This window comes from Vollenhovia emeryi, unplaced genomic scaffold (genome assembly GCF_000949405.1).
Source record: "Vollenhovia emeryi isolate VEMERY1.0 unplaced genomic scaffold, V.emery_V1.0 DF939174.1, whole genome shotgun sequence".
NCBI lineage: Eukaryota > Metazoa > Arthropoda > Insecta > Hymenoptera > Formicidae > Vollenhovia > Vollenhovia emeryi.
This window is the reverse complement of record NW_011967192.1, coordinates 627698-655131: the sequence shown is the minus strand read 5'-3', so window position 1 is coordinate 655131 and position 27434 is coordinate 627698. Positions and strand designations below refer to the sequence as shown.

The window sequence follows — 27434 nt, the reverse complement described above, 5'->3', positions numbered from 1 at the left end:
ATGCGTAGCAAGCAACAAACATTGGTACACCCCGAGGAGAGTCCGCGCCAGCTGTCCAGCTCCGGCAATCTGCAGCTCGGCAATCATCATCTTCAGAATTTGGTCCACGCGAGTAAAGAGCTATCGACCGTGAAGACGACGAGGCCGACGACACCCGTCCTGGCGAACGACGGAGGGGGCAGCTTCTGGCTGGCCACGGTGGCCGCGGGGGCAAGTACCCCAGCCGGGCTGCCCCCGCACGGAACTCATCATCCAGCCATGGATCCGACATGCGGATCCGCCGAAACCGGCTTCATCAACAGTCAACCCTCCATGGCCGAATTCATGACGGCGTTGCCGCAATTGGCTGGGGACAGCAGCCTGCAACACTCGCCGGGCACCGGCGGTTCCATCAGCCCCGGCGCTCACCATCCCGCGTATCATACCATGATGGATCCCCACGGTGTCGCCGACCCCTCGGGTGTCAACGTTCCTGAGTATCCCTGGATGAAGGAAAAGAAGACTACGAGGAAAAGTAATCAGCAAGGTGAGTCGCCAAAACTGTTTAGTTTTGTAAATCATCGTACGACTGTTGGCAAGTGAAATAGTTTTAAGAGTATTATAGCTTGTACAAAAAAAAACAGGGAATCGTGTTTTTGAATTACCATCACTAAAGACACCGATTAAATATAATATATTCATTGAAAAGTTCTTGTACCAATTATATTTCTCATTATCAATAATGATTAGTAATTTTAAGCTCAAGTATCGGTTTAGTCCTCATTTGTAACAGATAAGTAACAGATAAACTAATCGCGCTATCATGAACTTGATGGCTCTCTAAAATAATACTAAATAAAAATTATATCAATACAAAAATCGTAGCGGAGAAACATATACCCTGCTGACGCCCATTATTTCTATTAAGGTCTACATCGGACACAATTACGATATTTGCCAGGCGAACATAATAAGAAACGTAAATGTCAATTAACGCGGTCGTTAGGATTCGTCGTTTACAACGTTAGGAGTCTATTGGCTTCTCACCGCTACATTGTGGTTCACCACGGGGTGCCTGCCATCCGACGGCTAATAACAATTTCAAGCCGTTCCCTTTGCTACTGGTTATGCCGCACATCTGGAATATATAGTATATCAAACCCACCGACTTTTGGACACTTGTAAACAGTGGATAACAAATTATCGGTGTATTGTTTTAGCCTTTCAAAATATCTGGCGTCCGGATGGGGACAATTTCTTTTTCGAAAGTATACTGGAAAAAATGTAGCTGCGTAGCTAAAACCTGCATATAATGACACTCTAATAACAAATCTATCTATAGCATCTGGTAACAAAAAAATATCTTACCAACGCAGCTGGATTTCTCTAGAAAAATTTATCACTATTTTTTGTATCCGTTAGAAAATTGTTTGTAGCCTGAAAAATTTACAGCAGCAGCATTCTCGTATTGCCTTCTGAAAAATTTAGGTTTTATGACTAAATATTAGTTATTCGCGTTGGATAAAAATAAATTTCGGTACCATAGCTAGAACCGAAGGGTAAACCGCCGAGGGCATTGTGATGTACAGATTTGCAGCATTACTGCACGGAAAGAAAAATGTAGTTGCCGTAGCTAAAAACTGCTTGTGGCAATTCAATTTCAGTTGTAAAATATGGACAGCTAATATTTAGTTGTGATGGCTAAATATTTTGCTACTGTACCTATTGTACTAGATGCGATAGCAAACCGTTTGCTGTGGTTTAGAAATTTATAGATATGGCAGCAAAATATTTCAAGTAAACCATGATTAGCTAGGGTAGCGAAATTTTTCTTTTCAGTGTGGGCATTACTAGGCATTACTAGGCATTTTCTGAGAATTAGTCATATTGAGTCTTACGCCTTGCTGAAGCATTATGAAAATAAACTGCGCTAGAACAAGATAAATAAGATAAATAAGATAAAAGAAGGTAATAAGATAAAGTAATGCCCACTGGGCATTAGTAGGCATTGCCGTACATGATTTTGGTCAACGGTTTACCCCTCAGCTAGAAAAATCATTGCAAAGAATATAACTGTTTATGTACCACAATCAAACGTTATAACGAATAGGCGTCACGGAAAAAAAATTTCGTTCCAACATTCGCTAACAGTTCAGATAGAAATTCTGTTATTTAAATTGATTAAATGCAAAATATTTGCGATTTCGCGGTATCGGCTGTTTATTTATACGTATAGCTCAGTTATTTTTTTCGTACCTAGTAAATTGCTTTTTCCAGTGCGGCAGCAAAATAGTTTTAACAAACCATGATTAGCTATGGTAGCGAAAGTATTTTTCTCAGTATAACTAACGTAACTTCTAGACAGAACTGTCTCGCACAACTAGTCCCGCACTCGTAATTTACAATGTACCGTTACATGAAAGATTAATCCCTCATATGCCAAAAAATATATTCAATGTACTTTATTTATTATTGCATTTGTTATACATGTATAAGCTCTATAAAATTCTGTACGGTATAAAGTGTCGCGAATTAACTTCGCTACGTTAAGTCAGCGTAAGATACCCGTAGCACTTGTTCTTCCAACAATTTATTGGTTATTGCGAAGCTGTCGAGGACCAACCGATAAGCGCGTGGAGGGATTCACGACACGAATTTATTGGTGCCCGATAGCCTTACAATAGCCAACAAGTTGTTCGGAAAACGAGCGCCCACAAATATTTTGCCGACTTAACGCGTCGAAATTAATCTGCGAAACCCCCCCGATGGCTTACCTTGCGTTTTTCGAATACAGAAAATAACGTAATAAACGGAATATATAGATTATATCTTTTCAATGCTCTAGTTTCACGCGTTGAATCGCATGATACTTCGCGCGTCATTGAAGCTCATATAATAGTGGATGGCGATACAATCCGAAGGGTTGGCTAACTTTATGGGCCACTAGGGTCGCCGTTCGACAACGTCCGGGACCCTACAGACGTCTTGGTCTATTTATCTATCCCCGTTTCTCTCTTTCTCACATCGATCTTGCGTCTACAACGGCGATTTAACGTCGTGCCGACTCCAAAACGTGGTCGGACCGTCCGCAGGACACGTCGGAAGATTAAGTGTTTGGCACGGAGGTTAACCAGCCGCTGGCCAGGCGGTAACACGCGGAATCATCTGTAAATTGAGCCCAGGACTAGCGGGAGAGAGCGTCGGGACGGCCATAACTCACATGGGGTGCCGCCACCGACGCCTCGTACACGTCGGCTCTTTGCTTTCAACTACCGTGTTATCCCTTATCGCGCGCTGCCTCGGTCATCTCTTTGTGATTTGCGAGCCTATATATAATAATCGCGCGCCTCTTTATAATTATACTTCTCGCGTTGGGAGGGTACGAAAATTCCACATCCAGTAAAATTCAGATTTAATTTTCTGAATGTACAATATAATGTTTCAAATCGCGCCCCGTGACACTAGGCGCAAGCGTTACGACAATATTGGTAATAATTTTACCAGATTCTTTTATTCCTAATATTTTTCGCAATAAATTTAGAATATGAAATATTTCGACACTCGACGCCCCGTCACGGCTCTTAGTTTATCACATTTGAGCCATACGAATCTTATTAATTTGTTGTTTTATTCAGCTGTCGATTGAATTTGCGTTAACTTGTTCAAAGGAACACTCGTTTCCGATTTAATCGTGTCTAGTAGCGAATTTGGTTGCTCGCACTAGTGCACACTGAGTGCACACTAAGGCTTGTTTACAGTCAATTCTTATATTAAGAGATCGTCTTAAATGTCTCTTGAAATATTTCTTAGCCAGTAAAATGATCTGTACAGCATCTGTATGGATCATTTCTTGGCTAAATACTTTTCGAACATGTATTTAAGACGAAGTGAAATATAACAAATGACTACAAATAAGTCCTGGCGTGCACTCAGTGCGCACTAGTGCGAGCAACCTTGGAATTCGCTATGAATTGCATGAATTATAGCCAACAGAAATTAAACTCATCATCCCGTTATTACGATTTTAACTGTCGAACCCACATTAGTGAATTTCTATCCAAGACGGCGTTACCTCCGTTATGAGGCTGGTGTGTCGTACGAAACCTTAAGTAACATCTCTCGTCTTTTCGTATGTGTCACCATGCTGCTCGTATTAAATTTCAATCTGTTACATCTACGTGCCCTCCAGCTGAGATGTTTTAGTTCGGGGACGCCGTGGATGGGACGATGAAGGAGGACGTGGTCTGATTAGTTGAGTTATTTGCCAGGAGAAGAGGCGCGACCGACGTTCCATGCTTCGTCGGTAATTCTTGCTGGATACCTTTTCTACAAAAAAGCCACGAATCTACGAGTGTTTTTCCCGACGCCTTGTTCCAGGCGTCTCATCAGTCACGTCGGTGGGTGCCAAAGCAGAGGCGTCAGCCCAGCAGACTCCTCCAAGACGCCGATGTGTCAATTAATCCCTGCATCCCTCGGGATAGGACTAGGCTAGAGGCTGGATTATCATCATCCTCGCGCTGCTATCTTCCGTCCTCCGTCTTATACCTTCCTACGGGACGGCCATTTTCGTGGCCGAACTGCTTCTTACTAAACTACACCGGGCACCGTTTCCGTCATTAATTAATATAGCGGTGGTACTTGATGTCGCTAATAGTTGAGCCTGACGCTCGCAAAATTGTTAAATAACATTACGATGCAATTTTAAATCCGTATGGACGGAGTGAAAATAACGGGGGCTGACGTAAGAGCGGGGATTTTCCAAGAGCCTACGGCGAGACACAAATATCGGAGTGAAACCGAAGGGAAGGAGGGGCGTAAAGATTCGATAACGAAAGAAGGGTGGAAGGAATTGACTATGCTTGGCGATTCCATGATATAGGTGATTGAGCGAGTGGGGCTTTACCCTTCGGGGAGGAGCGCAGTACGAAAAGAACGGAGCATCTAATTTAAAGATTCATTGGCGAGTAAATCCTCGCTGAATTAGAGATAACTCTCCTAGAAAATCCCAGCTACTATGATGCTTCACAATCCGCTGTCTCTGCGGTTGCTCGTGAGAAAGGAAAGAGTCTTGAAGCGATCATATTCGTGAAAAACAAATTGTTCAATGTATGATAAGATGCGCCGAAAATCAATTTCCCAGTACTCATTCATATATAAATGATTTCCACACTGATCTCCGATTAAAAATACTCTTCGTAATGTGGCCATTACTAGGCCCGGTTTCACCAACGTTGTTTCACTTTAAGCTTAGCTTAATTCATCCTTTGTCTCTTTTCAACGGTTACTTTAGAAAGAGACAAACATGAATTAAAACGACGTTCGGTGAAACCGGGTCTAAATCGTTAGTAATAACGGACGAACAAGATTTTGCTTAAAAAAGTACTGTTTTTAAATTTGTCAACGAGTCGACACATACGCACGCTGTACGTTTGACATATCCTTGCAGCACGTACATACGGTCGTTACTGTTCAAGCAGCGGGGAGTGTTAGCAGCCGTTACGCGGGATGATTGCAAATATTCGACGCGGAGTCCGTTCAATCTGGCAAGACGAATTATAGAAAGGAAGAAACGTAGTTCTCATACGTTCTCATACGTTCTCATACACACAATTTCCCCAGCTCCGCGCACGTTGGTGCAAAACATCTGGAGGAATAACGCCGCATAAAATATTCCAGATTATCCCCCAAACCGCCCGAGCACGACGCTTCACAGCTGCAGGGGGTTTCAGTAGCAAGATGCGGGTGGCTCGCCCGTTTGCGTAGAGCTCAAATAATAAACACGGTGTAACAAATTGATAATCTGAAACCCCATAATCGTACGCATGTTTCGCCCCGGCACTAAAAGAAGTTTCCACGCTCGTTGTTACGCCAAATGGAGCGCTATAAAAGTGTGGAGTTCGTATCGTTGTACTTTCCCTCTGTCTCCCTCTCTCTTTCTTCCCCTCTTTGTTATCGATGCTTCTCTCGATCCGAGCGAATCGATGAGATTTTTCAGAGCAGACAGAAATTTTTACATTACTGACATTCGATGACGGGATAAGTATAATAAACATTAAATAACACCCGTAACTGTAGATTAATAAAAATCTCTTTTTAAGCAGAGAAGATGATATAATATAATACACGATCGGAAACGTAACACGAGTCGATGATTTACTCTACAATGTTCCATAAAGAAAGTGAAACAGCCAAGATTTTCCGCGGCAATAATAATTTTATGCAAATGTTCGAAGGTGAAGCTCTCGAGAATGGCGACGATATTGTCAGATAGACATCTCTCGCCATGCTTTTCGTATCTTCCCCTTTCTAGCAGGGAATAAAAGACATTGAGGGTTCCTATATCTGTTATTCCACACTCGTAAAAGGAAAGGAGGTGTAAAAATTTGCAAAAAAAGCGATAACATATGCTGGAGGGGCAGCCATAAATGATAGTTAAAGGAAAAGCATATCTTATTTGTCATTAAAAAATCTTATTCCTTATTAAACAAACCGGAGACATTAACAGCTGCTCTAATTACTCGTGCTAATTGTGTGCACAACAGTGCGAAAAGTTATACTAACCTTTTTTTACATTACATTAATTAGAAGTGGAATCTGCTTTCACCAAGTTTCTCTGATTTGTGTAATATCTGTGTTCTCTCTCTCTCTGTTATAAAATGGTTCTCTCACTTGACTGTTTTATAATATTTTTATATGTGAACGCCATTATTTGAGCGAGATACAGAAATTTCTGATAACTACAATTTCAATATATCTAGAAATACCATTTTACAATTGCAATAACACAAGCGCTTCGATATTTCTTACGATTCGTATTTAAAGAATGCTGACTGCCAGTCTAATAAATTACCAAACTGTTTATAAACCGTTTAAACGTTAGCAGATTCCGCGACAGGATGGAAGTGAGAGAATCTGAGAGGAACTTGAGCCCCGTAAAGTCAAGGGATGCTTGAGAGACGATGAAAGCTATGATGGATGAAGAGGTGGACAGGTCACGAATATCACGTGACAATAGTAAAAATTGTTATTTACCTTCCCAGTATTTTTTATATTTCCAAATGTTGATATAATTCTAAGAATTTCGTACAACGCTGTGACGAACATTTTCACGTTTCGAGTGAGAAACAGTCCAGCTTGATGCCTCTTAGGCAGTGCAAACAAAACATGTCTCTAACGTGATAGATTATCTACAGCCGTAACTTTCGCAAACCATTAGATACTTCCTATCGTGAATCCGTAGATCTGGAGATAGGTGACCCGGCAGGGCAGTTGCCATATTCTTTTTGTCGCTGCATCCCGGAAGATCTCACTCCCCCTCCCGTCTGCGCTTTATATTAAAAATGAACTGTCGCTTCCACTGACGACATGGACGGGTATTTGACTGTACTACCGCTTTTATTTGATAAATCGCGGCGCGACCTCCTCTCTCGGTCATCTGAATTTCTAATGCATTATTTTTCCCGGTCGGAACCATCCGCCTGGCTACGTCGAGTCGCGAGGGTGAATCGCGCCACGCCAGACAGGGATGTCGGGTGGCTGAAAGAGCGATTAAGGATAAAGCAGTGGAAAAGCGACCGAAGAAATAGCGGGCTGATCCGAGCGAGCTTGGAAACTCCTAACTTCTAGTTACCACGACGATTACCATTAATGTTTATCGTAGTTTGAGTATCACGTAATCGCCGGGAGAAAGCTGGATTATTTCGACCAATCACTTGGCACGCTTCACGTCTGATTAGAGTTTCGCCAACGCAAGGGCCTTCTTTTGCTAGAAAAATGGGGATCAACAAGTTCGCAATGATTTTAACGTTTCATAACACGTAATATACTGTCTTCAATGTTACCTGTCATATTTCTCGAAGATTTGCCGCGGTCCACTCGGATTTCACTGTACACTTTCTAAACGATTAATCAAACTATAACATTAGAAAAAAAAGAGGCACTCGGCATCCTATGGATACATAATATCGGGTGCGATACAAATATAATTCTAGTGTCAGTATTTTAATTGTTCGAGGTACATACACATATAAAGTAATTTGAAAACTGTATCTCTCTATACCTCCTTCCTACCTGTTAACCCCCCCTCTTCTTCCTGGAGTGGATCAACCAAAACCTGTTGCCTGTAATGGGCCTCACAGAGCGATAAAAAGTTTTCAACTCTACAGGAGCAAAAGCCTACATTTCTTCTTCGCCGACAGTTTAGCTTCATAATGCAAAGTCGCGAGTCATTCGGTGATCAAAGTGCCGCTCTCTCTCTCTTTCTTTCTTTCTGTTGGGTGAGTGGGTACGCTTTCAAAAGCTATTCTGACGTTTCTTTGAGTCGCCATCAGACGTAACATCAGGACATTGACACAAGGAAGCACCGTTTTGCAAGACAAGAGACGGTAGGACCACAGTGAGCGAGGTGGTATGACATGTCCTTTTGATTCGTTTCAACTATGGAGAATTGCATCTTTTGCGTGAGCAAACTGCGTCTGAATCGTTGCGAGATCAGACCTCGATTTATAATTTGGCCATTTTAATTTAAGCCTGTCGACAATTCAACGTAAAAGAAACAATTCGACAAATTCAGTCTTTTTATTCGTAAAAACCGTGGCCGTGTTGTAAGAATTACTTTATAAACATTCGGCAGATTCACGCGGTTGCCAGTGCGAGGAACGGCATTAAATCTACAAGTCGCCGTGAACCCGGTTTGTCCGAAATTCTCTTTTGCTAAATATTGCCGGTCTACGGACAAATGCCGCATTAACACGGATTTAAAATTAACTTAGCGGCAATCTCACGCGGACGTTTACAACCAGGCTATAAGTACTTTAGGGTACATTAGCCTCGAGAGCAATGGAGAATTCACCCTACTCTACCTTCTTTTCTTTCGCGAAGACAACGCACAGTTACGCTAGGGTGGACGCTGTAGGTCTGTAACGGGGGGGGGGGCGGAGGGGGGGAGAAAGAGAGAACGGTAGAAAGAGAGTTGGTGGTGAAGGAGGGAAATTGTCGGCAGGAGGGAGTGGGACTGTCTAGAGTAATTAGCTAGCCAGACCAGGCCAATATCGCGCTGAAAGATTTTCAACTCCCCGACGTCAAACTCGGATCCGTCGCGACGGGAAAATCCAGCTCGAGCCGCACTGTTTATAAAATGTCAGGGCGCCAATAAAAAGTCACGCTACGTCAAACATCGATAATAACAGGGAGGAGAGGGGAGAGAGAGAGAGAGAGAGAGAGAGAGAGAGAGAGAGAGAGAGAATGGAAAATTCCATAAGTTTATTAACAACTGGCGCAAAAAATTGCCGGTAAGTATTTCCGGTCCCCTGTACCATTATGGACAACTACAAAAGTCTTACAGGGGGAATAAGAACCCCAGGTAACCTTCTTCTGTGAGACCGTTGAGAAAAGTTACTTTCTTCTCGAGAAGAGACACACGCGTCTCCGATATCTACTTTCTTACATAATAATTTGACCGAGCTAGATATTAACAGAAGACTGTTTGTGAATTATTCCTCGTATCTGTTTCACATATGTTATTACATATTTTTGTTAGATGGAAAAAAACTTTGCTATATTACAGCTGCACTCTTGATTCTAGCACGTACGAATCGCCACTTACTATCAAATATTTAATATGATACTGAATGCGTTAATAAACTATTCTTTTTCTCTGTTTACAGTTTCTGTGTATCTTCTTTTCTCTACATATTCTTCTGTATATCTTCTATATATTTATATATCTTTATTTTATATATGTGCGTATATCACTTTCTTAATACGTTTAGTTACTTTTAATATGTTTAATATTATTAGATTAAAAATCTAACGTAACGATGAGCCGATGCCTATGTTGTTGTACGTTAAATAGTTGAAAACGAATTATTCGAGGAAACCGTTGCGATTGTATTTTTCTGTTAATAAACGAGCTCGGGATCGGACGTCTCCGCTTGGCCGTTCCTTATGTCTGTATCTACTCGACGGAACGGCCGAATAGAATCCTTAGGCATGGCAAAATAATGGAAAGAACAATTCCGGAATTGGATGTTAGTGCTCAGGTTCAATCGATTGTCAGGATGACAGTCCAAGCATGACTCGCGGATTCGTAGGTAGGAAACCTCCCGCGCGAAACTCTGTACACGCTGGACGTGGCTGACCAGCCGGCCGACTGACGGACGGCTGACTGCCTTTCTGATTGATGATCGCTACTGGACTCTCCGCCGCCATGCATACCCTACCAACACATCCTCCTCCGTCCTTCACGGGCATCCACCATCCCCCGAGCGTAGCGCGAGTGCCAGCCTTCACCCTCTCCGTTCGCTGGACGCGTCGATTCATTCCCAGAATCGCGCCTCTATCCTAATCTTTTTACGCCGTTCGGATAACACCTTGTTCACGAGCCAACTCACTCTAGAAATGCAAAGTTAAATTGCGGCTCGATTATTGGTACATGGACAAATGTCGCTATCGGAAATAGCCGACGCACGTGTCATTTAAATTCAAAAATATATACATAAAAATTATTATTTAGAAACTAAATATTTAAATAATAAGATTTATAAAGCTCTGACGTGAAATCGCAATTCGAAGGAATAAAGTATATAAGAGCCAAGACAGGATGTTATTGTCTAAATGATTTTAATTTTTTAATTTATTTTTCAAAAAATTTACCTCAGCCAGGATTTGAACCTGTACCTCCCTCTTACTAGGCGTAAATATTTAGCTGTTATTCCGTTATTATCGATTTTTTCTAGTTCTTTATTGATTACTTGCGCAAAAAGATATTTTCAAAACACAAAAAGAAATAAAATGGATAGTTTGAGCCGAAATAGATAAATAAATTTCAAAATATTATAATTCCGATTCTTTCATAGATAATAGTTTAATTATAAATTTATCAAGTACTAATTACTACATACACCAACCGGCAATTGACATTTAAAAATCTATACTTGAAAAAATCTACGCGAGAAATAGAGTGGTACGTAAATTGATATGTATACTAATTGTTATAACAACACAACAATTTACATAAGCAATAGGAATTAAGGATATCCCGTAGGATAAGCCGGAAATATGTGGTTGGTGTTACGCGACAAAGCACGCCCGTACTATTTAACTCTTAATCGAGCAGAATTCGCGTATGGATGACCCGACACGACCGGCGAAAGAGCAGTTACAAGTGAATGGATCCACCCTCATACCCCGCGGCGCCCCACCGCCATGTAGCCCATCGCCCACTTCCTTTCATTGGGAGCAATATTTCTTTTCGCGAGTCCCCTCGCAGGGCCTTTATCTAACAAGGAGCAAATCATTTCCCTATTATTTGCTCGCTATCGCACTCTCGCTCTTCCAGACTTCCTCTTCTGGATTCGTTTTACCCGACCGAGTGTTCGGGCTCTTTATCCCCTCTTTCTTCCACTTGTCGTTGCGTTTTCCTCGTCGCTATATCTCTTGGAGACCATCCAAACTCTTTCCATCGCGGCGCTTTTGCTCTACTTGGTACTTATTTTAGAGCTTCATTACATATTTCTTCATTTCGCTTCGCCTCCGTTTTCAAGTATTCATTTTATTTGAAACAATATAATATCCTTTATATAAAACGTATAATGTCCAATTTCTATCTTAAAGGCTCGCATATCGAAGCAATTTCTCAATGCACTGTACTAACACAGAAGGAACTTTACGTTTTGTTGTATTTATATAAAACTTCCTTTATTTCAACGGGACTGAATAAAGGTAGCTGGAGCAAGGCTTGAAATTCTACTGATCAATCCTGAAGAGATAACTTTCCGTTCGCGGGCATTTCTCCCTCGACCGAAGTTTTCTCTCTCGATAAAGTTTTCCCACAAACACAGATTCAGTAGAATTCCTTTCTTACAAATCTTGAAATTACATTGCGCAATATCATCTTGCAAGTCTGCACACTGAATTTATCGCCGAGTAATCATAAATTGCTTTGCTACAGATGTTAATAATCATGTTAATAATACACGTGTAACTGCAAAAGACATTTCTTAATTTATAGTCTCGCCCTTGCGATTTATAGCGATAGAGGAGAAGTGATTCAATCGTAATGAAGTTCCTACACTCCCTACAGCAAGTACACGGAGCTCGTAGGAACGAATAGGTCTCAGGATGGTGTTCGAGTCGGACTAAAGGGGTGGCCAGTGGTCGGTTTAAACAATTATCACGAGGGTTGACCGCGTGTACGAGTCGACACGGGTGGTAAATTATTATACACGCGGGGTTCGTGGACTCTAGAGCTCCAAAGTTCAGACCACATTAGCATGGCATTATCACTAAAGATCGAAATCTCTTAAGAGTTAATTTATAAGAAATATGTGTCGTACTTTTGAATACAATATGACGTTAGATGTGGAATTAAAATAGAAAATTATGTTAAATCTTAATCTTTTACGAATTGCTTAATGTATTAGACAAGCAACGATAATTGCTTGAAACACCGATGGAAATAATTATTGCAATTTTACTTCATTTAGTAGATATTATGCGCAATTATAGGACAAGTTTAATGTAAACGTAACAATTTATCTCTGTGGACGCGCGATAATAGGAAACTTTTCGATCCTTCGCCAATTTGTATCGAATACATTGTTCTATAAAATCCTGTACGTGTAGAGAATCGATCCCAATACAAGTACGAGTACTACACGTTACTGAATTGCGCAGCATAAGAATCGCGCGGAAAGGAGTGCTCGTAAATCCAGTCGCGCTAGAGAAGACTCGTGTATCTCCGTTCCCCGAAATGAAGGGTGAGACACGGGGCGAGTGTCCTTTATAGCATTGTTAACAACTAATGTATGCGGCTCGGATCTCCGAAACCCTCCCACATTTAACATTCTTTAACATTATTATACACATGGCGCCCGTCTGAGTACTCTCCACGTATCCGCCCTTCCTCCCCGTCACCCTTCGTCCCAAGACCCCGACCCTTCTTGCCCTCCGGGACCGATTTTTGTCAGTTTTATTTAACTGCAACCACGGAATCCCTTTTCCACCCTTTCCTACTTCTCTTTCTTTTCTCGCACCCTTTATATCTTCGAGACGAGACGCTTTCTCTTTCTCTTTAAGGTGCCAGGCACGTTTTAGGACTTACGATCAGCGCCGTAATTTCGACGAACAAGTGGCGCTTACTACTTTCTGATGCGACTTTAGGAGCGCACAACGAGAGACACTTGGAAATAATATATCCTATAAATAATCTAACTGACATTATGGACTCTAAAATCTGAATATAGTCAATAACAATTTTGAAAAAGGTTGTTTAACGTCTTGGATGGATTTTATCCTCAGACTATAAAATGTACACTATACATACACGGTTTCCTTAAGAAATCCGGAGAATAAGAGAAAAACATGGCGGGTAAAGAAATGGGACCGTTAGCACTCGTGCGTTCTCATAACATCATTGTTACTGTTCTCGCCGATTAATTAATCGCCACGTTCAGCGGAAATTGATAATTAAAACTGCTTTCGAAACGGTTCTTTTGGCGTTTCGCTGTAAGTCAATCACGTGATTTTGTAATTACCTGAAATGCTGGCGTACGCTATAACGAACGTTCTTAAGAAATTCGTGTAATTAATAACCCGCTCGTCTCATGATAAAACGAAGAAAAAAAAGTCAGAAAAGGAAATCTCGCGGTGCCGCTGGGTCGAGACTAATTAAAGGTAACTCGTGATATTAGTTAATTTATTGCCAGCTGCGTATAAACGTCACTTCCTATTGGCCGCGCGGACGGCCTGATACATGCTTAGAGAGCCAAACTTCTCTTTTGGTAGACGTTTTCCTCGGCTAATTCGTATAATCGCCAAGATTTCTGTTCATTCGTTATGTCAGGTGCAATAACTCATAGTAACGCGATTAATGAAGCGTGTCCCGGGTTTTGTTTTGCTTCGATACATGCGCTAGGCAGGAACTGAATTTCGACGAATTGCGTTACGCATTATTTTTTTACACATAAAAAAGACACGCCGGCGAATAATATTTCACGCTACGCACTGTGCTGCGCAATTTTCTCTTTTTCGATATCATCCCCGCTTACGACGTAATGCGAAATGCAACTTCGTACATTTATGTATCCGATGATTGTATACACGTGTCCAGAGAATCGAAGAGAATTCGGGTAGCCAAACTTCAACACGGATCTCCATAACGCTGGCCACACCGTTACAGCGGAGAAATCAAAGATTCCCCGTAACACACATCAACGATACGGTATATGTCCGAATTTTAAATAATACAGTAGCGCACTAATAATTATTTTGTACCGTCATTGAAAAGGGTTACCTTCAGTAGCCGAAACGTTTGACATTACATTAAACTTATCGATAATTATTTTGAAAAACAATTCAACATGCGTGTTTCGTCTCTTTCCATCTCTTTATAAACACAATATCGATTCTCACATTCTCGTCATATGCTCCTAACGCCTTTATCATAATTATTAATTGATATATTTAATCTTTCACATTAGATGTACGTATGTAAAAGGTTTTCTCGTAAGCTGAGCTCCCATTTGTATTATTTCAGTGAAAGCTGCTATCGATATACTCGAGGAGCGACATTTTTTAAGCGTAGGGTGTTTAGTAGGCTATTTAGTTAATTTTTATCTTGATTAGGAAACCAGTAATGTCGCTGCTCAGTACACGACGACCAAACATACCCGTAAACACACGTCTGCGGACTCGGAAAAGAAAACGGCGCGCACAAATTACTCACGGTTATCGACCATACTTCTCTTTTCAAACGTGAGTCGACCCAGCTGACAGACGCCTAATTACTGCGATATTGATCCGTCGAAACATCGCGTACGATTCTTCACTCTCTCGGACGCGACTACGCGCGGAATGCCGTCGCCAACGTTACCCAATGTAATAATATCACGTAATATCTATTATAATATTCCCGTATTGCAGTATTACGTAACCACTGATAATTTTTACATTAATTTCTTTTACGTCATTTAATATCCAGTTTTATGAACATTTCCCTAGTAGCATAATATATTGACCCAATAATGGGAGATGATGTAAATCTAGTATTCCCAATATTGGTCTAATATTGTAAGATGGACGCCTTCTCTTATTTAGTCAATTTATCTGTTTAGCAATAATGGTCTAATAGTATTGTATAATAAATATTGATAAAATATTAGACCAATATTCCTATTACATTGTTAAGTATTAGCCAAAGCACTTCCACTATTAATCTAATATTATATAATTATTATCATGCAATATTCACATTTATTTCACGGCCAATATTGGCCAATGCATTTCTAATATAATCAACATTAGACCAATATTTAGCCAATGCACTGTGCTACTAGAGATAGTAAGTACATATTTAGTAATAGAGTTACGTAATATTTAATAAAACTGGATAGTGACATAGTAGAAATTAGTGTAAATATTATCAGTGTTACATAACACATAAAGAGTATTAGAATGTATATTTAACAAATATGTAAAACCAAATTAAATTAAAGTAATAAAAAATTCTGAGGTATAACATATTTCATGAATTGCAAATAATTAGATACAGCATGAAAGAAATAAGGTCCACATTTTTATAATGATACATGATAACAAGCGATATTGATCCAACGGAAGTACATATCGACAGGACGTAGAACATTTATGTTTCATGCTCCTTCATCCGTAAAACTTTATCCTTAAGTATACCTACAATTAAATGCTCGGGATATTACGATTCCGTCGTTCCATCGGTGACCCGACCATCTTAAATATGTAAGAAGTATTTTTCGGTAATGTTCAGCACATGGCATTTCGGGGGATAACGAAGAGAAACGTATATTCAAAACTACACAACACACAATAAGAGAAAAAAAAACAAGGCAAAGTAGGGCAGAACTTTCACATGGAATTGCCATTGTCACGTAACGAGGAAATTTTTTCAAAGTATTCGGTCAGAATATCAAGGAGATACAAGATTTACGAAGCGAAGGAGGGGGCGGGGGTGAGTTGCGGAAGATGAAAGTAGTAGTAGAGGGGCTAGCTCTTATTTTCTCGCGACGGTTTACATGGACGTTGGGGTAAGCCGCGAAGGATTTAAAATTTGTAAAGATTAAAATAAACTTTTTATCCGGCTGCGACTTCTCGGTCCCAAAGGAGGAGGTGGAGGAGCAGGAGGAGGAGGAGGGGTTGGAGACGACGGCAGTAGACAAGAAGCTTGCTCCGGGACAAGAAGCTTAGAAGAGCTCGGAAAAAGGCGGTCGTAACGCGAATGGAGGATGTAATGAGAATCTCTCAACTCGAACCATAATTCAAAAAATTGTTGAAGGATTCTACGTTCTGTGCCGCAAATTGTCGTGAAATTAGTTTCGAATTTGTTCCTCGGGGAGGGTGTATAGCGCTCGCTGAGCGCGATAGAGACGCCTTAAATATTTATGAGGGCGGAACTAAAATACACAAAATTATTACCGATATCGATTTTATAACTGTCCGCTTGAAATATATTGATATGGCTATACTGGTGCCTCATCCAGGATTTTAATATCCTCTTAAATCCTGGCTTAGCCCCGGATCGCGTCCATATGTAATTTTAATTTAGCTTTTACCTCCAATTCGCCCACGTGGGCAAAACCGGAGGAAATTGATCCGGGAAAATCAGGAACCTTTATGTATTTTCATCATCGCTGGATTATTTTAATCACATTAGTGTTCGAACATCGGGGCACACCGACATCTCGTTACGAAAAGGTGCGCTCACAAAATCAATCTCGCGTCTAATGGAAAAATGGCTTTTCATCCCCCCTGGAGACCACTCCCGTTTCACATACCGAGCGCCCTATGCCTCGAGTATCACTGCTACTTTTCGGCCTGCGATATAATAATACTATAGACATTTTTACACGACTTTTCCTTGTAAAGCATAGTATTTTACGAGTTGCACTTGACAGATAACTATTTTTTTGCGGAAATATTCTTTTGGAAATATTCTTTTTATTCTCTTCCTAGGTATTATAATTTTTCCTTGAACGTTTAAAATATCATCATCGTGACACGCTACAAATTACGCGTTAAACATTGATATTCAATCCGTGAAAAAAGAAATAATAAAAAAAAATATATATATATATATATATAATACATATGCTGAAGGAAATCGACTCCCCTCGTTATGTAAGCCTTCTTCTTCTTCTTCTTCCTCGTGTATTAGGCTTAAAGCCTGTTTTATCCAGTACGTTCTGGTACTTTGAGCATTGGTTTTACTTCATCTTCGGTAGGCTGCTAAACCTTGCCGAAGGAAACCTCCAACCTGGAGGGCTATACCCCTGAAAGGGCTCTCGGTGCTTGCCACTTTCTTCCTTCGAGAGATTCCGAAAAACCAGCGGTGTCCGTGGAGTTGAACTCGAATCTTTTCGTTTATTTGTTTACTAATCAGCGCACATTTCTCTGCGCCATGCTCGCCGTTATATAAGCCGTTATTTAAATTGCGCAAGAATGTGGCGCTGATAATTATAGAGGAAACAATCATGTAAAACGGCAAAATACTAAATGCGCACACTCGAAGAATAAATAATAGTGTACGGTAATCGCGGAGTTAATCCGACCAATTGCAGACCGCGGAGCGAAACACCAACTCGCTAACTTCTTTGTGTTGGGTATAGCTTCACTTACGTGTAACCATATATCGCGTGATTATTTCGTGTATGTCATAGGCGAACATGCTAAATAGAGATTTGTTAAAAAACGAGACTTCCCCAAGACTTAAATGTATAACTGACAATTATACAATTCTTTGCGAAACTAAATATCAAACTGCCGTAAGCAATAGGTGCTGAACCGGATATCACGAGCGACATCAGCTTCCAAGAACTGGCCGACGCCAAATGACTGTCACGAACTCTCGTGAGTCTTTATTATGAAATAACAGCCAGCGCTATCACATGCTGAAGCCAGAGATATCATTAATCAAAGATCGTATCCCTCCAATTATGACTCATGCTACCGCAACTTTTACGAGCATCAATTTTTGAATGAACCACCAGGGCAGTCTAGGCCAGACCGGGCCAGGCCAGGCGCGCACCTTTGGGTACGTGTATACGTAACATATAATCTTTTATATCGCGGATCAACGTGAGAGAGGCGAAACTGCGCGTTCGCCAGTCGTGCACGAAGAAGTCGAGTGTACTTGGTCGCGCCACCCCAATGATTGCAGGTTGCACCGGCAACGCCTTCTGACGTATCCAGCCAGTCTGAACCACGGCATGTGTACGTCTTGCCTTTCTTTCACCGCGGGAGAGATCCCTGCGTCCAATTTTCTTGCACGAAGGGCCGCTCGCCGTCGCGCCCACCATAATCACAGGTTGGCGAACCTGTGCACGTCCAACATGGCCGCGCCGCGGTGGTTGGCGCGGAGCGCCGACGTTGCCGTGTCCTCGGCAGCGCTGAAGCTAAAGCCAGCGCGCGCGGCGACGGCTCGCGATGTTGCCAACAACTTTTTTCGAACACGCAAATCTTCCCGTGCCGCTTTTATATCTTTTTCCTACCATCACCGTTCTTCCGTTCTTGTATTTCTATCCTTTTTCATGCTTCCTCTCCCCTCCCCCGCCGCCTCTTCTTTTTGTCTGCTCTACATGCCAGCTAGCTCGGCGACTCCTCTCTTTTTCCGTCATTACAACAAGATAACTATATGTAAAAAGTTATGCTAATATCTCAAGTGCTGTTATGCCCGACAAGAACCAAGTCGGAAAGATGTGGACATGCTACGTGAAGCGAACAAAGGCTTCGTAATAAATAAATATCATTATATTGTTTCCGTTGGATTAATATTGATCTAAGCGAAATTATGATGGATAGAGCAATCGCAAGGTCAATACCCTGCGCTGTTTGTACTTCGGAGGAGAATCCTAAATACATAGAACATGTTATCTATTAAAATTTACGTAACTATTTGTGCCCTAAGATGTACGAAACGTAAGGGATTACATGGAAGAATTGCCGGCAATTTCGCCGTTTAACTTCAACGGCTTGCGCATACAAGTTATTACCAGCCCGACTTCAATGTCGTCACGGTAGCCTCAGGGAGTTTAATCGAATCGATTGGTAATATCAATGTTCCAAATCGTCGTATAATGGTACAACGCTGGAATCAATTCCCCTGGACAACAGCCCTATCAGCAAGTGAGGTAGCCACTTGAACGTAGCGATGGGGTTCCCGCCGAACTGGAACAGGAAGGTACGAAATATTTTGCGGCCGTGGTCGGTGGTCGGCCGCAGTTCTTGTTTTGCTCACTGTTAATTGATTATAGCTCGTATCCAACGCAGAGGCCGCAACCCCCGACGGCCCACCAAAACCAAAGCAGCCGAGAGCCCTTCCCGCCAGCCATTCCACTTGGACTCCCTTCATTCTGTTCCCGTGCGTTTAGTTTTGTTCGTTTGCCCCTCTCCTCCCCCCCTCCCCCTCCTTCCCTCGTCCGTTCGTTGCCCGTCCTGCGTCTTGGTGTAAATCTGTAATGAGCCGCAGTTTATGCCGATTCCACCTTCCAGTCTTCCTTCCCTCGCTTATCCGCCACAAATTACCCAATGGCGCATTAAATACCCACTTTATTCTTGCGCGATGAATAATTCTGCCATTGCTCCAAACAAACATCGCAATGTAAATTTTCATCGGTATCGCTTCTGACGTCGATTTGACTTGGAAGTACAAGCACGACGGAGTAAGAAACTAATTCTTTCCATTTGTAAACACTTGTACAGGCCGAATTGAAGAAAATGTAGAACTTCATTTGCTGTCTTTGCGCACAAATATTATTAATAAAGACATTTGGTTACGGTACGATATGCTCGATATACATTTTGAATTAAAATAAAATGTCTCCTCGCCGTGAAGTTGCGAGAGACGGTCGAAAATTAATGTTACGCTCAATAAGATGTTATAGAGCCACGGCATTTTAAGGGAGATCCTTCCCCAGAATCCAGATTCGCAAAGTTCGGCGAGCTTGAAACGCCCGAAGGCATCCGAAACGATCAAAAAGTTATCGATCACGGTAACCTTCCACACTGACCGCCGTCTACCTGTTTCGGACACGTCAAAGCACGGACATGGAGCCGGCTGTCTTCTCGTTTGTTTCAAATTCTCGTCACTCATTTTTCATACGTTTACGCCGTCGCCGCCGCCGCCGCCGCCGCCGCCGCCGCCGCCGCAGGTTCCTCTCGATACTAAAAGAAAGAGAGAAAGGGAGAATGAACGAGGGGGAGCGAGGGAGGAGAGAGAGAAGGGAAAGGTGAAGAAGAGGGAAGAGAGGAAGAAGTTGCGAACGGAACGGAGAGGGGTAATCGTTCTCTCCTCCACGCTGTTCGAAATAGTGGTTCTTTCCGCCCTTTGTTCTTCCTCGCAAGTTTTCTTCCTTCGGGCGCGAAGGGGGAAACAAAAGACAAATTACAGAGACGCCCGTCATGTGACCCTTCCCACCTGTCTATAAACGACCTAGTCCGGTCCAGAGAAAACGAGAGCACGCCGAAGGCGGACACGGGAGGGAAATCCATGATCCGGGCGACTTGGTCGCATGTGTAAACTACTTCTCGATTGAAGATCCACTTTTTCCTTTCACCTTTCGATGATCGTGTTCCATTGGGATGCGTTTCTTTGTTTAATGAGAGCGTTTACAAATTAATCGTAAATGCAGTGGAACGATGCAAAAATTGAGGGAGAAGCTGAGAGCATGGGAGTCTCACCAGCTGTTCGTAAACATTCTGGCATAATAAAGGCGAAAGAATGGAGGAGACACGAGCGAGTAGTGAATGGAATTGAACAATGGCTTGCGTGTGGATCTTTTTGCTTCTACTTTACGAAAGTGTTGTTTTTGTACGATCGAAAATTTTCGCTAATAAAATTTCTCGAATTGATGAGACGCCCGCATAGAGAGAAGGGAAGTCCAGGTTCAAACCCTGGCTGAGGTAATAGTTTTCGCAATAAATTTTCTGTATTAAAACACTGACCGGTTAATGTCGACTAAAAAGCTTGATTAATAAAATTTCTCTAGAAGTAACAGCGAAACGATATCGATAGCTACATTGCTTTGTCAATCTTGTGCAAATGAATATAAAGAAAGAGCGTTGATCTGAAAATCCTGGAATTTATATACTCACGATAAAATATTTTATAAAAGATTACCATTATATCGAATTTGTAGGCGCACAAATAAAATCTTCTCGGTTGAATTGCGGATGTAAAGAGCGAAATAATAAGCAGTATCTCGATAAGATGTTATTAATTCAGAAAAATAATCGCTTTCATGTTTTAATTTACATATTCTATCGCAGATTCTTTGTCACAACTATAACGCTCTTGCTAAATAAACCAATTTGTATATTCATTTAAGCTTTGTTCGATAAATCTTGCATTGAAATTAACACACATTTTTAAAAAAGTGACGGAAAGACATGGCACAACTGGCAAAGTTATGTTTCATCAAAAGGTTACATTTTAGAGTGTAAACTCACACCGACGTCCTCGTACTGATGAGAACGCGCGAAGCGACGGCTGTCAGCTTTGTCGCGGACATCAGCATCTGCTCCTTCGACGATTGACGAACTATTACATTAACAAACCCGTTATTTTAATATCGTTTTTCACGTTTCGGCTTTGTTGTTTTTTTTCATTAGAAACAGCGTGTTGCATTAATTGTGAAAATTTTGAAATAAAATTGTAACTTATTAACTGAATATAAATGAATTATAGTAAATGACTTATTAATTACTTCTTTATTAACTACAGTTGTTTTGTAATATTTCATTGCAAGTATTTTGTGGTATCTTTTAATATTCAGTTTTTATTTAACATTTATTTTTTAAATTATTAGAGAACTATTTAAAAAAGAGAAGATGGAATTTAATTAATTTTCAAAAAATAAGATGTGTTAATTAGTCTATTAGAGTAAACTCTACATTATGTATTAATATTAGTAACAATACTGATGTTTATTTACATGAATGTTATTTCAATAGTGGTGTATATGCCTCAACAATTTGCATATTTAAAGCCTTAATATCTACTCCTTCTGTAAAATATTTATGGTAGCAGTCTCAACCGGATGAACCCATAGACGAAGTTAACAGCGTGATATACGAAAATACGAACTCTATTTTCGTGCTGTATCGTTCTCACCTCACACACGATCCTGTCGGGTCTTCATTTTGACTGCGCCTTGACAGTTCGTCATCCTCTACATCGTCTCGCAAGAACGAGAAGCTTGCTCGCAACGCCGACATTTTCGTCCGAAAAAAGTCGTTACCGTTACAAAGCAGTAACGCCTGTCACTAATTTGGATTAGCAACCAGTGGTGCGACACGGTACCGTTCTCTTACTCACAAATGTTAACAACAATATGTAATTATTGTCACTAAAATGTCCGACGCTCCATAAAGAAAATCGTTTAAAAATTCTTTCTAATTTAAAGATTCACTTATGCTTATTAATATCTAAATATAAAATGCGGGCAATTTTTTACAACGATCGAAAAACCTCGCAAATATCTATACAAACTCCCCAAAAAGTTGGTCCACTTTTTGTTGCGTATATTTTTATTTAGTAACGGTTTATTATATATCGGGTAGTTATTTGCCATCCAAATATTGCCCCGAATCCATCGCCGGATTGAATTAAACTCCTGGAACGATTGAACAGATACAGGGCGTGGAGTGGAGTTTGATCGACAGTTTCGTCCAACCAATCGCAAGACCGAAATGCTGATGAGGCCCACGTCAATCATGCGATACTTTCATCTCGCCACCATCGCCCTCACCCTATGGAAACTCCACGTGCAGGATTTGCTAGGTTCAAAGCTTACTACATCTTCAGTCTACACCCCCCTCTCTTTCTCTCTCTCGCTCTCTCTCTCTCTCATCCCCGAGTGTCTTCTCTCTTTTCTATTCTTCCTCTCCCTTTCTGACCGTCTCTATCACGTACCCTCTCCGACCTTTCCCAGTCACTATACCTTCCTCTTTTTACCTTTCGTCCTCTCTATGTCTTTTTCCTCCTGTCTCGTTCGATTATTCTCTTTCTCTTTCTTCTTTAACCCCTGACGACTCATCCTACTGTCGAACCACCCCTCAGCCACCCTACATCCGCTCGCACGCTATGGGGTAGTTTAGCATCTCGGCCCTACGAAACGAACCACCCCCTCCCTCGCTGCCCCCTTCGCTCCAAACTGCGTCACGCCGTATCGGTTTTTTTCTTTTTCCATGATACGGCGACGCGTAAAAAAGTGTAACACCCCTGCCTCTTGATAAAAAAAAAAGATCTTGACATCCAGGTGGTCAGTGACCGGTAGAATAAAATATTGGCGTGAAATATTTTCCTGTTGCTGTCCACCAAGGTGTCTCTCACGCTCCTGAATAATAGACAGAAAATCCAAAGCACTCAGGAAGTAATATATTGGGGAAAGTTTTTCTAAACATTCATGGCAAAATATACGCTGTTCCTGGAGAATTTGCCAAGACACGTCTTGTTAAACAACGCAAGCTCGCGGCGAGCCATCAAGTTTGATTGAAATATTACTCCTCGGGGCGTGCAGCGAATTCTGTAATTACGATAGGCGGCTATTAATAATTGTTTACCGCAGTTGGGTGGAAATTACTCTTACGCCACATGCCTCGACAAAGTACCGTGAGATACTTGGTCGCTACTTTCTAGACCAAATCTGCCCGCGATATGCTTCCTTATACCCGCCCCTCCAATCCCACCCTCTCGTGTTTTCACGTCCTCTCGATCCTGCGTGGCATTCCTCTTGCTATCGCGAAACAAGTTTCTTATCCGATAACAATTAGGAGGTGTTTCGCATCGACACGGAATAGTGCCGGTAGGGAAACTTGCCCAAAAGTTTCTAAGGAGCCCAGTAACTCGCCGGAACAACACCAGAATGGTCCTTTTCGCCGCGCGGGAATCTTCGCTTATGCATTGTTAAGGATGTCGTGTCGCCATCCCTCCCTCCTCTCTCCTTATCTCTATCTTCCTCTCTATAGTCTAGGTTGCTTAAATGATCATTAATTAGGATACCATTTACTTCCTATAACAGACAAAAAGAGAGCAACGCTGCGGTGAGGACGAAGCGAGTATCGAAGCGCGAAAACTTCAACGTGCTGCAAGAAATAGAATTAAAAAATTAAAATGAATTACTTGCACCATGTTTCTTGATAAAAATATTTTGAATATTCGTGAAATGTCTAAATACACGATATCTCACTCGAAATATGAAAATTAATTGACTTAATTGAATTGATCTCATTATTGAGGAGAATCTACGTATTATTTCGATTCATTACAATCACGTCGAAAATATTTAAAAAGAAGTGGATTCTTGTTTTACAGAGAACGGTCTGCCAAGAAGGTTACGAACGGCTTATACGAATACGCAACTTCTCGAGCTGGAGAAAGAATTTCATTTCAACAAGTACCTTTGTCGACCGCGAAGGATAGAGATCGCAGCTTCATTGGATCTCACAGAGAGACAGGTGATAACTTCAATTAAGTAACGTAACGATCGTTCCTTATATCGTTTCCATTTTGAATGCGATACATTTGCTTTAAAATCTTTGATACTATTTTTATGTCGCTTCATTAAAAATGTTCACAAAAACCACCTTGCTTTTGTTGGTTGTGCAGTAATTAATGCACCGTATGCATATTGTCTCTATATTTAATAGCTAAAATATAAATAATAATATAAATGTCGCTGTCTTCCTCTCAGGTAAAAGTTTGGTTTCAAAATCGACGAATGAAGCACAAGCGGCAAACTCTTAGCAAGGAAGACGGCGACGAGAAGGATGGTTCCACGTCGGACGGCATGGAGAAGCCTAAGAGCGACAAAATGTTATCAGCTGATAACGACGAGAAGAAGAGCTGTCATAACTGTGATATTTCGGGCGTGGGAGACGTCGGGAGCACCCTCACCGGCGACGTTACCGACTTAGGTTCTTCCGGTCGGAGAAACAGTAACAACAACAATACACCTGGCGCGACCAACAACAACAATAACAACAACAACAGTAATCCTGGTTTTAACACGAACAGCAACGGTGCCAGCAGCGTTGGCAGTACCAACAGTGTGTCCAGCTCGTTCGAGAAGATGATAGTGGATGACGATTCGAGGTCGCAAGATGGAAGCGAGGTGACGTCGCCGAGCGTGACGAAAAAATTGTCGGGCGAGGTGAGAGTGAAGGTTGAGAGCGGCCACAAAAGTCCGAGCACAGGGAAGCAACAGCAGATCTCGGTGAGCAAGAAGTCGCCATCGGCCAGCACGAAGGACATGTGTTCGGTGAACAGCAATGGTGTGCTGTTAGCCATGCCGGACTCGACGGTCAGCACGCCGGTTCTGCCGGGTCAAAATTCCACGAGAAGTTTGACGCCATCCTCGACACCCGGTACCCCCGTTTCCGTCCAGCTTCAGCAAGGCAGCCCCCTTGGTATCCAGCAATCGGCTCACACGGCCTACATGCAGAGGCCGCGAAGCTCGCCGTCCTCCACGACCTCGTTACCGGGCCCGATGTTGCACGCCTCTGCGAATCCGGGAACGATGTCGCCGCACGGTGGCCGAAACATCTCCAATAGTCAGCAGGCGCACTTCCAACAGCAGAGCGTGTATCAGTCCGCGCCGGCGATTGATTATCGAAACGGCGTGCCTGCAAACAGGCAGAGTATACCTACGGCATCGCAACAGACCCAATCACAGAGCAGTTACTGCACCAGAGATACGTATCAGCAACCAAGAATCTCTTATCCGAGCGAAGTGAATTCTCTGTACGTTAGACAGAATCAGACGGTGGGCTCGAGGATGCCGCATCACGTGAGAACGACGGGCACGGCGTCGAGGTCGATGTACGGTGCCAACATGCAGTTCCATCAGCAACAGTTGCAGTACAACGGAGAGTACAACGGGTATCCTCAGGCCGGGCCACCTTATCACGCTTATCACAGAGGCATGCAAGGTGCCAACGCGTACAATTCCGGCCAGGGGTACTCGGCGACGCAGAACGAGCAGAGCACCGACGGCTACATGACGTCTGGAAATTACGGCTACTCGACGCCCAGTAATTATCACGGGGTGGCCGGTGAGAATCTGGCGACACACGGCCACGCCGCTGTGTCCGCGCAGACCGGGCAGCATTATTTCAACGACATCCAGCAGCAGCAGCAACACCCGCAGCAACACACCGCCGAGGGCTACGTCACTCATCAGCCGCCGATGCATCCAAGTTCCGGCGACTACCGGCCGGGGAACAAGTGTCACCCGGGAGCGTATTACGAGCAGACTGCTGGTCAGCTGCACGTTCATCAGGGCGGCGAGGCCTCCAGCATCCCGAACAGCTACGTATCGTCGCCCGATCCGTTTCCGGCGCCCGGCATGACGACAACCGCGACGGCAATCGCAGCCGCCACCGCAGCGGTTATCACGCCACCCGGAAGCGCCGGCCAGGCTGACGGTAACAACGAGTCCTATGGCAATTATGGCAATTTTTACGGCGAGCCGGTGCACACCGCCGCGGCGGCGCCGCCGCCATCCGCCGACAACAGTAACAGCTCGTCCGACTTCAACTTTCTCAGCAACCTGGCGAACGACTTCGCGCCCGAGTATTACCAGCTCAGCTGAGTCCACGAGACTGAGAATCCTTGCCAGATGGACTGGGGCGATGAGCAATGCCTACTCAACGCTTTGTACTGAAGCTGACACCGTGCCGCGTAACAATCTATACGTGATTTGTACATATACTTTTACCATTCGTAATTTAATTCTGCGTGTAAATGGAAATTGTGTAAAATAAAATGGACTCGGTTTAGGAATGTTATTATCGGTGCATGTGTCTATATAAGTATGCACCATCCAGACTAGGTTGTCGAGTGTCCCCTAGTTCCAAGTGACACCTTCCGCGAGTCGTGTCCAAATTATTTTCAAGACCGGCTGCATTAATCAAGGCACGAGGACTAGAGAGTGGTTCTACACGGCGAACCTGAAATGTTTACATTGATACTTCAACAACTGTGAGCGTATCTGAAGTAATCCGGGGTTACCAGAGAAATTGTCGACTCCAGAGTGCAACCGTAACTGAGCAGTCGACTATCGTTACGCATCCGAGTAATATCAGTTTTAATATTCCTCACCGGCAGGACGTAACTCGTATCAGTTTACATTCCAAATATTGAAGGAGATTTCGAAAATATACAACAGTGACAACGAGTGCAATAGTTGTGTTAATTTTAAACCAGAACGACGACAACACAGCCCCCCCCCCCCCTTATTCACAGAATGTTTCAAACTGTGTTGCAAAGTGACGTTCACATCGCCACCCTTTTGGTGCGAAACGGCGCTTGATCGCAGAAGACGAGGAGTGATTTGCAAGTGATATTAGACTGATATACACGAGCTGTGGTTTACAAATGTTCATGAAGAGTGTTGTAAATATGTCAGAGGTTTACCGGGACGGAA

The 27434-nt window shown here is 42.5% G+C and overlaps 1 protein-coding gene across 1 annotated transcript; it reads left to right on the top strand.

Moving 5' to 3' along the window:
* LOC105563577 (homeotic protein proboscipedia) lies at positions 1-26961 on the top strand. The gene is made up of 3 exons (XM_012015274.1): positions 1-526; positions 24323-24465; positions 24702-26961. Exons 1-3 carry the CDS (start codon positions 1-3, stop codon positions 26598-26600), a joined length of 2568 nt encoding a protein of 855 aa, XP_011870664.1. The 3' UTR covers positions 26601-26961.
* The last annotated feature ends 473 nt before the right edge of the window (positions 26962-27434 follow it).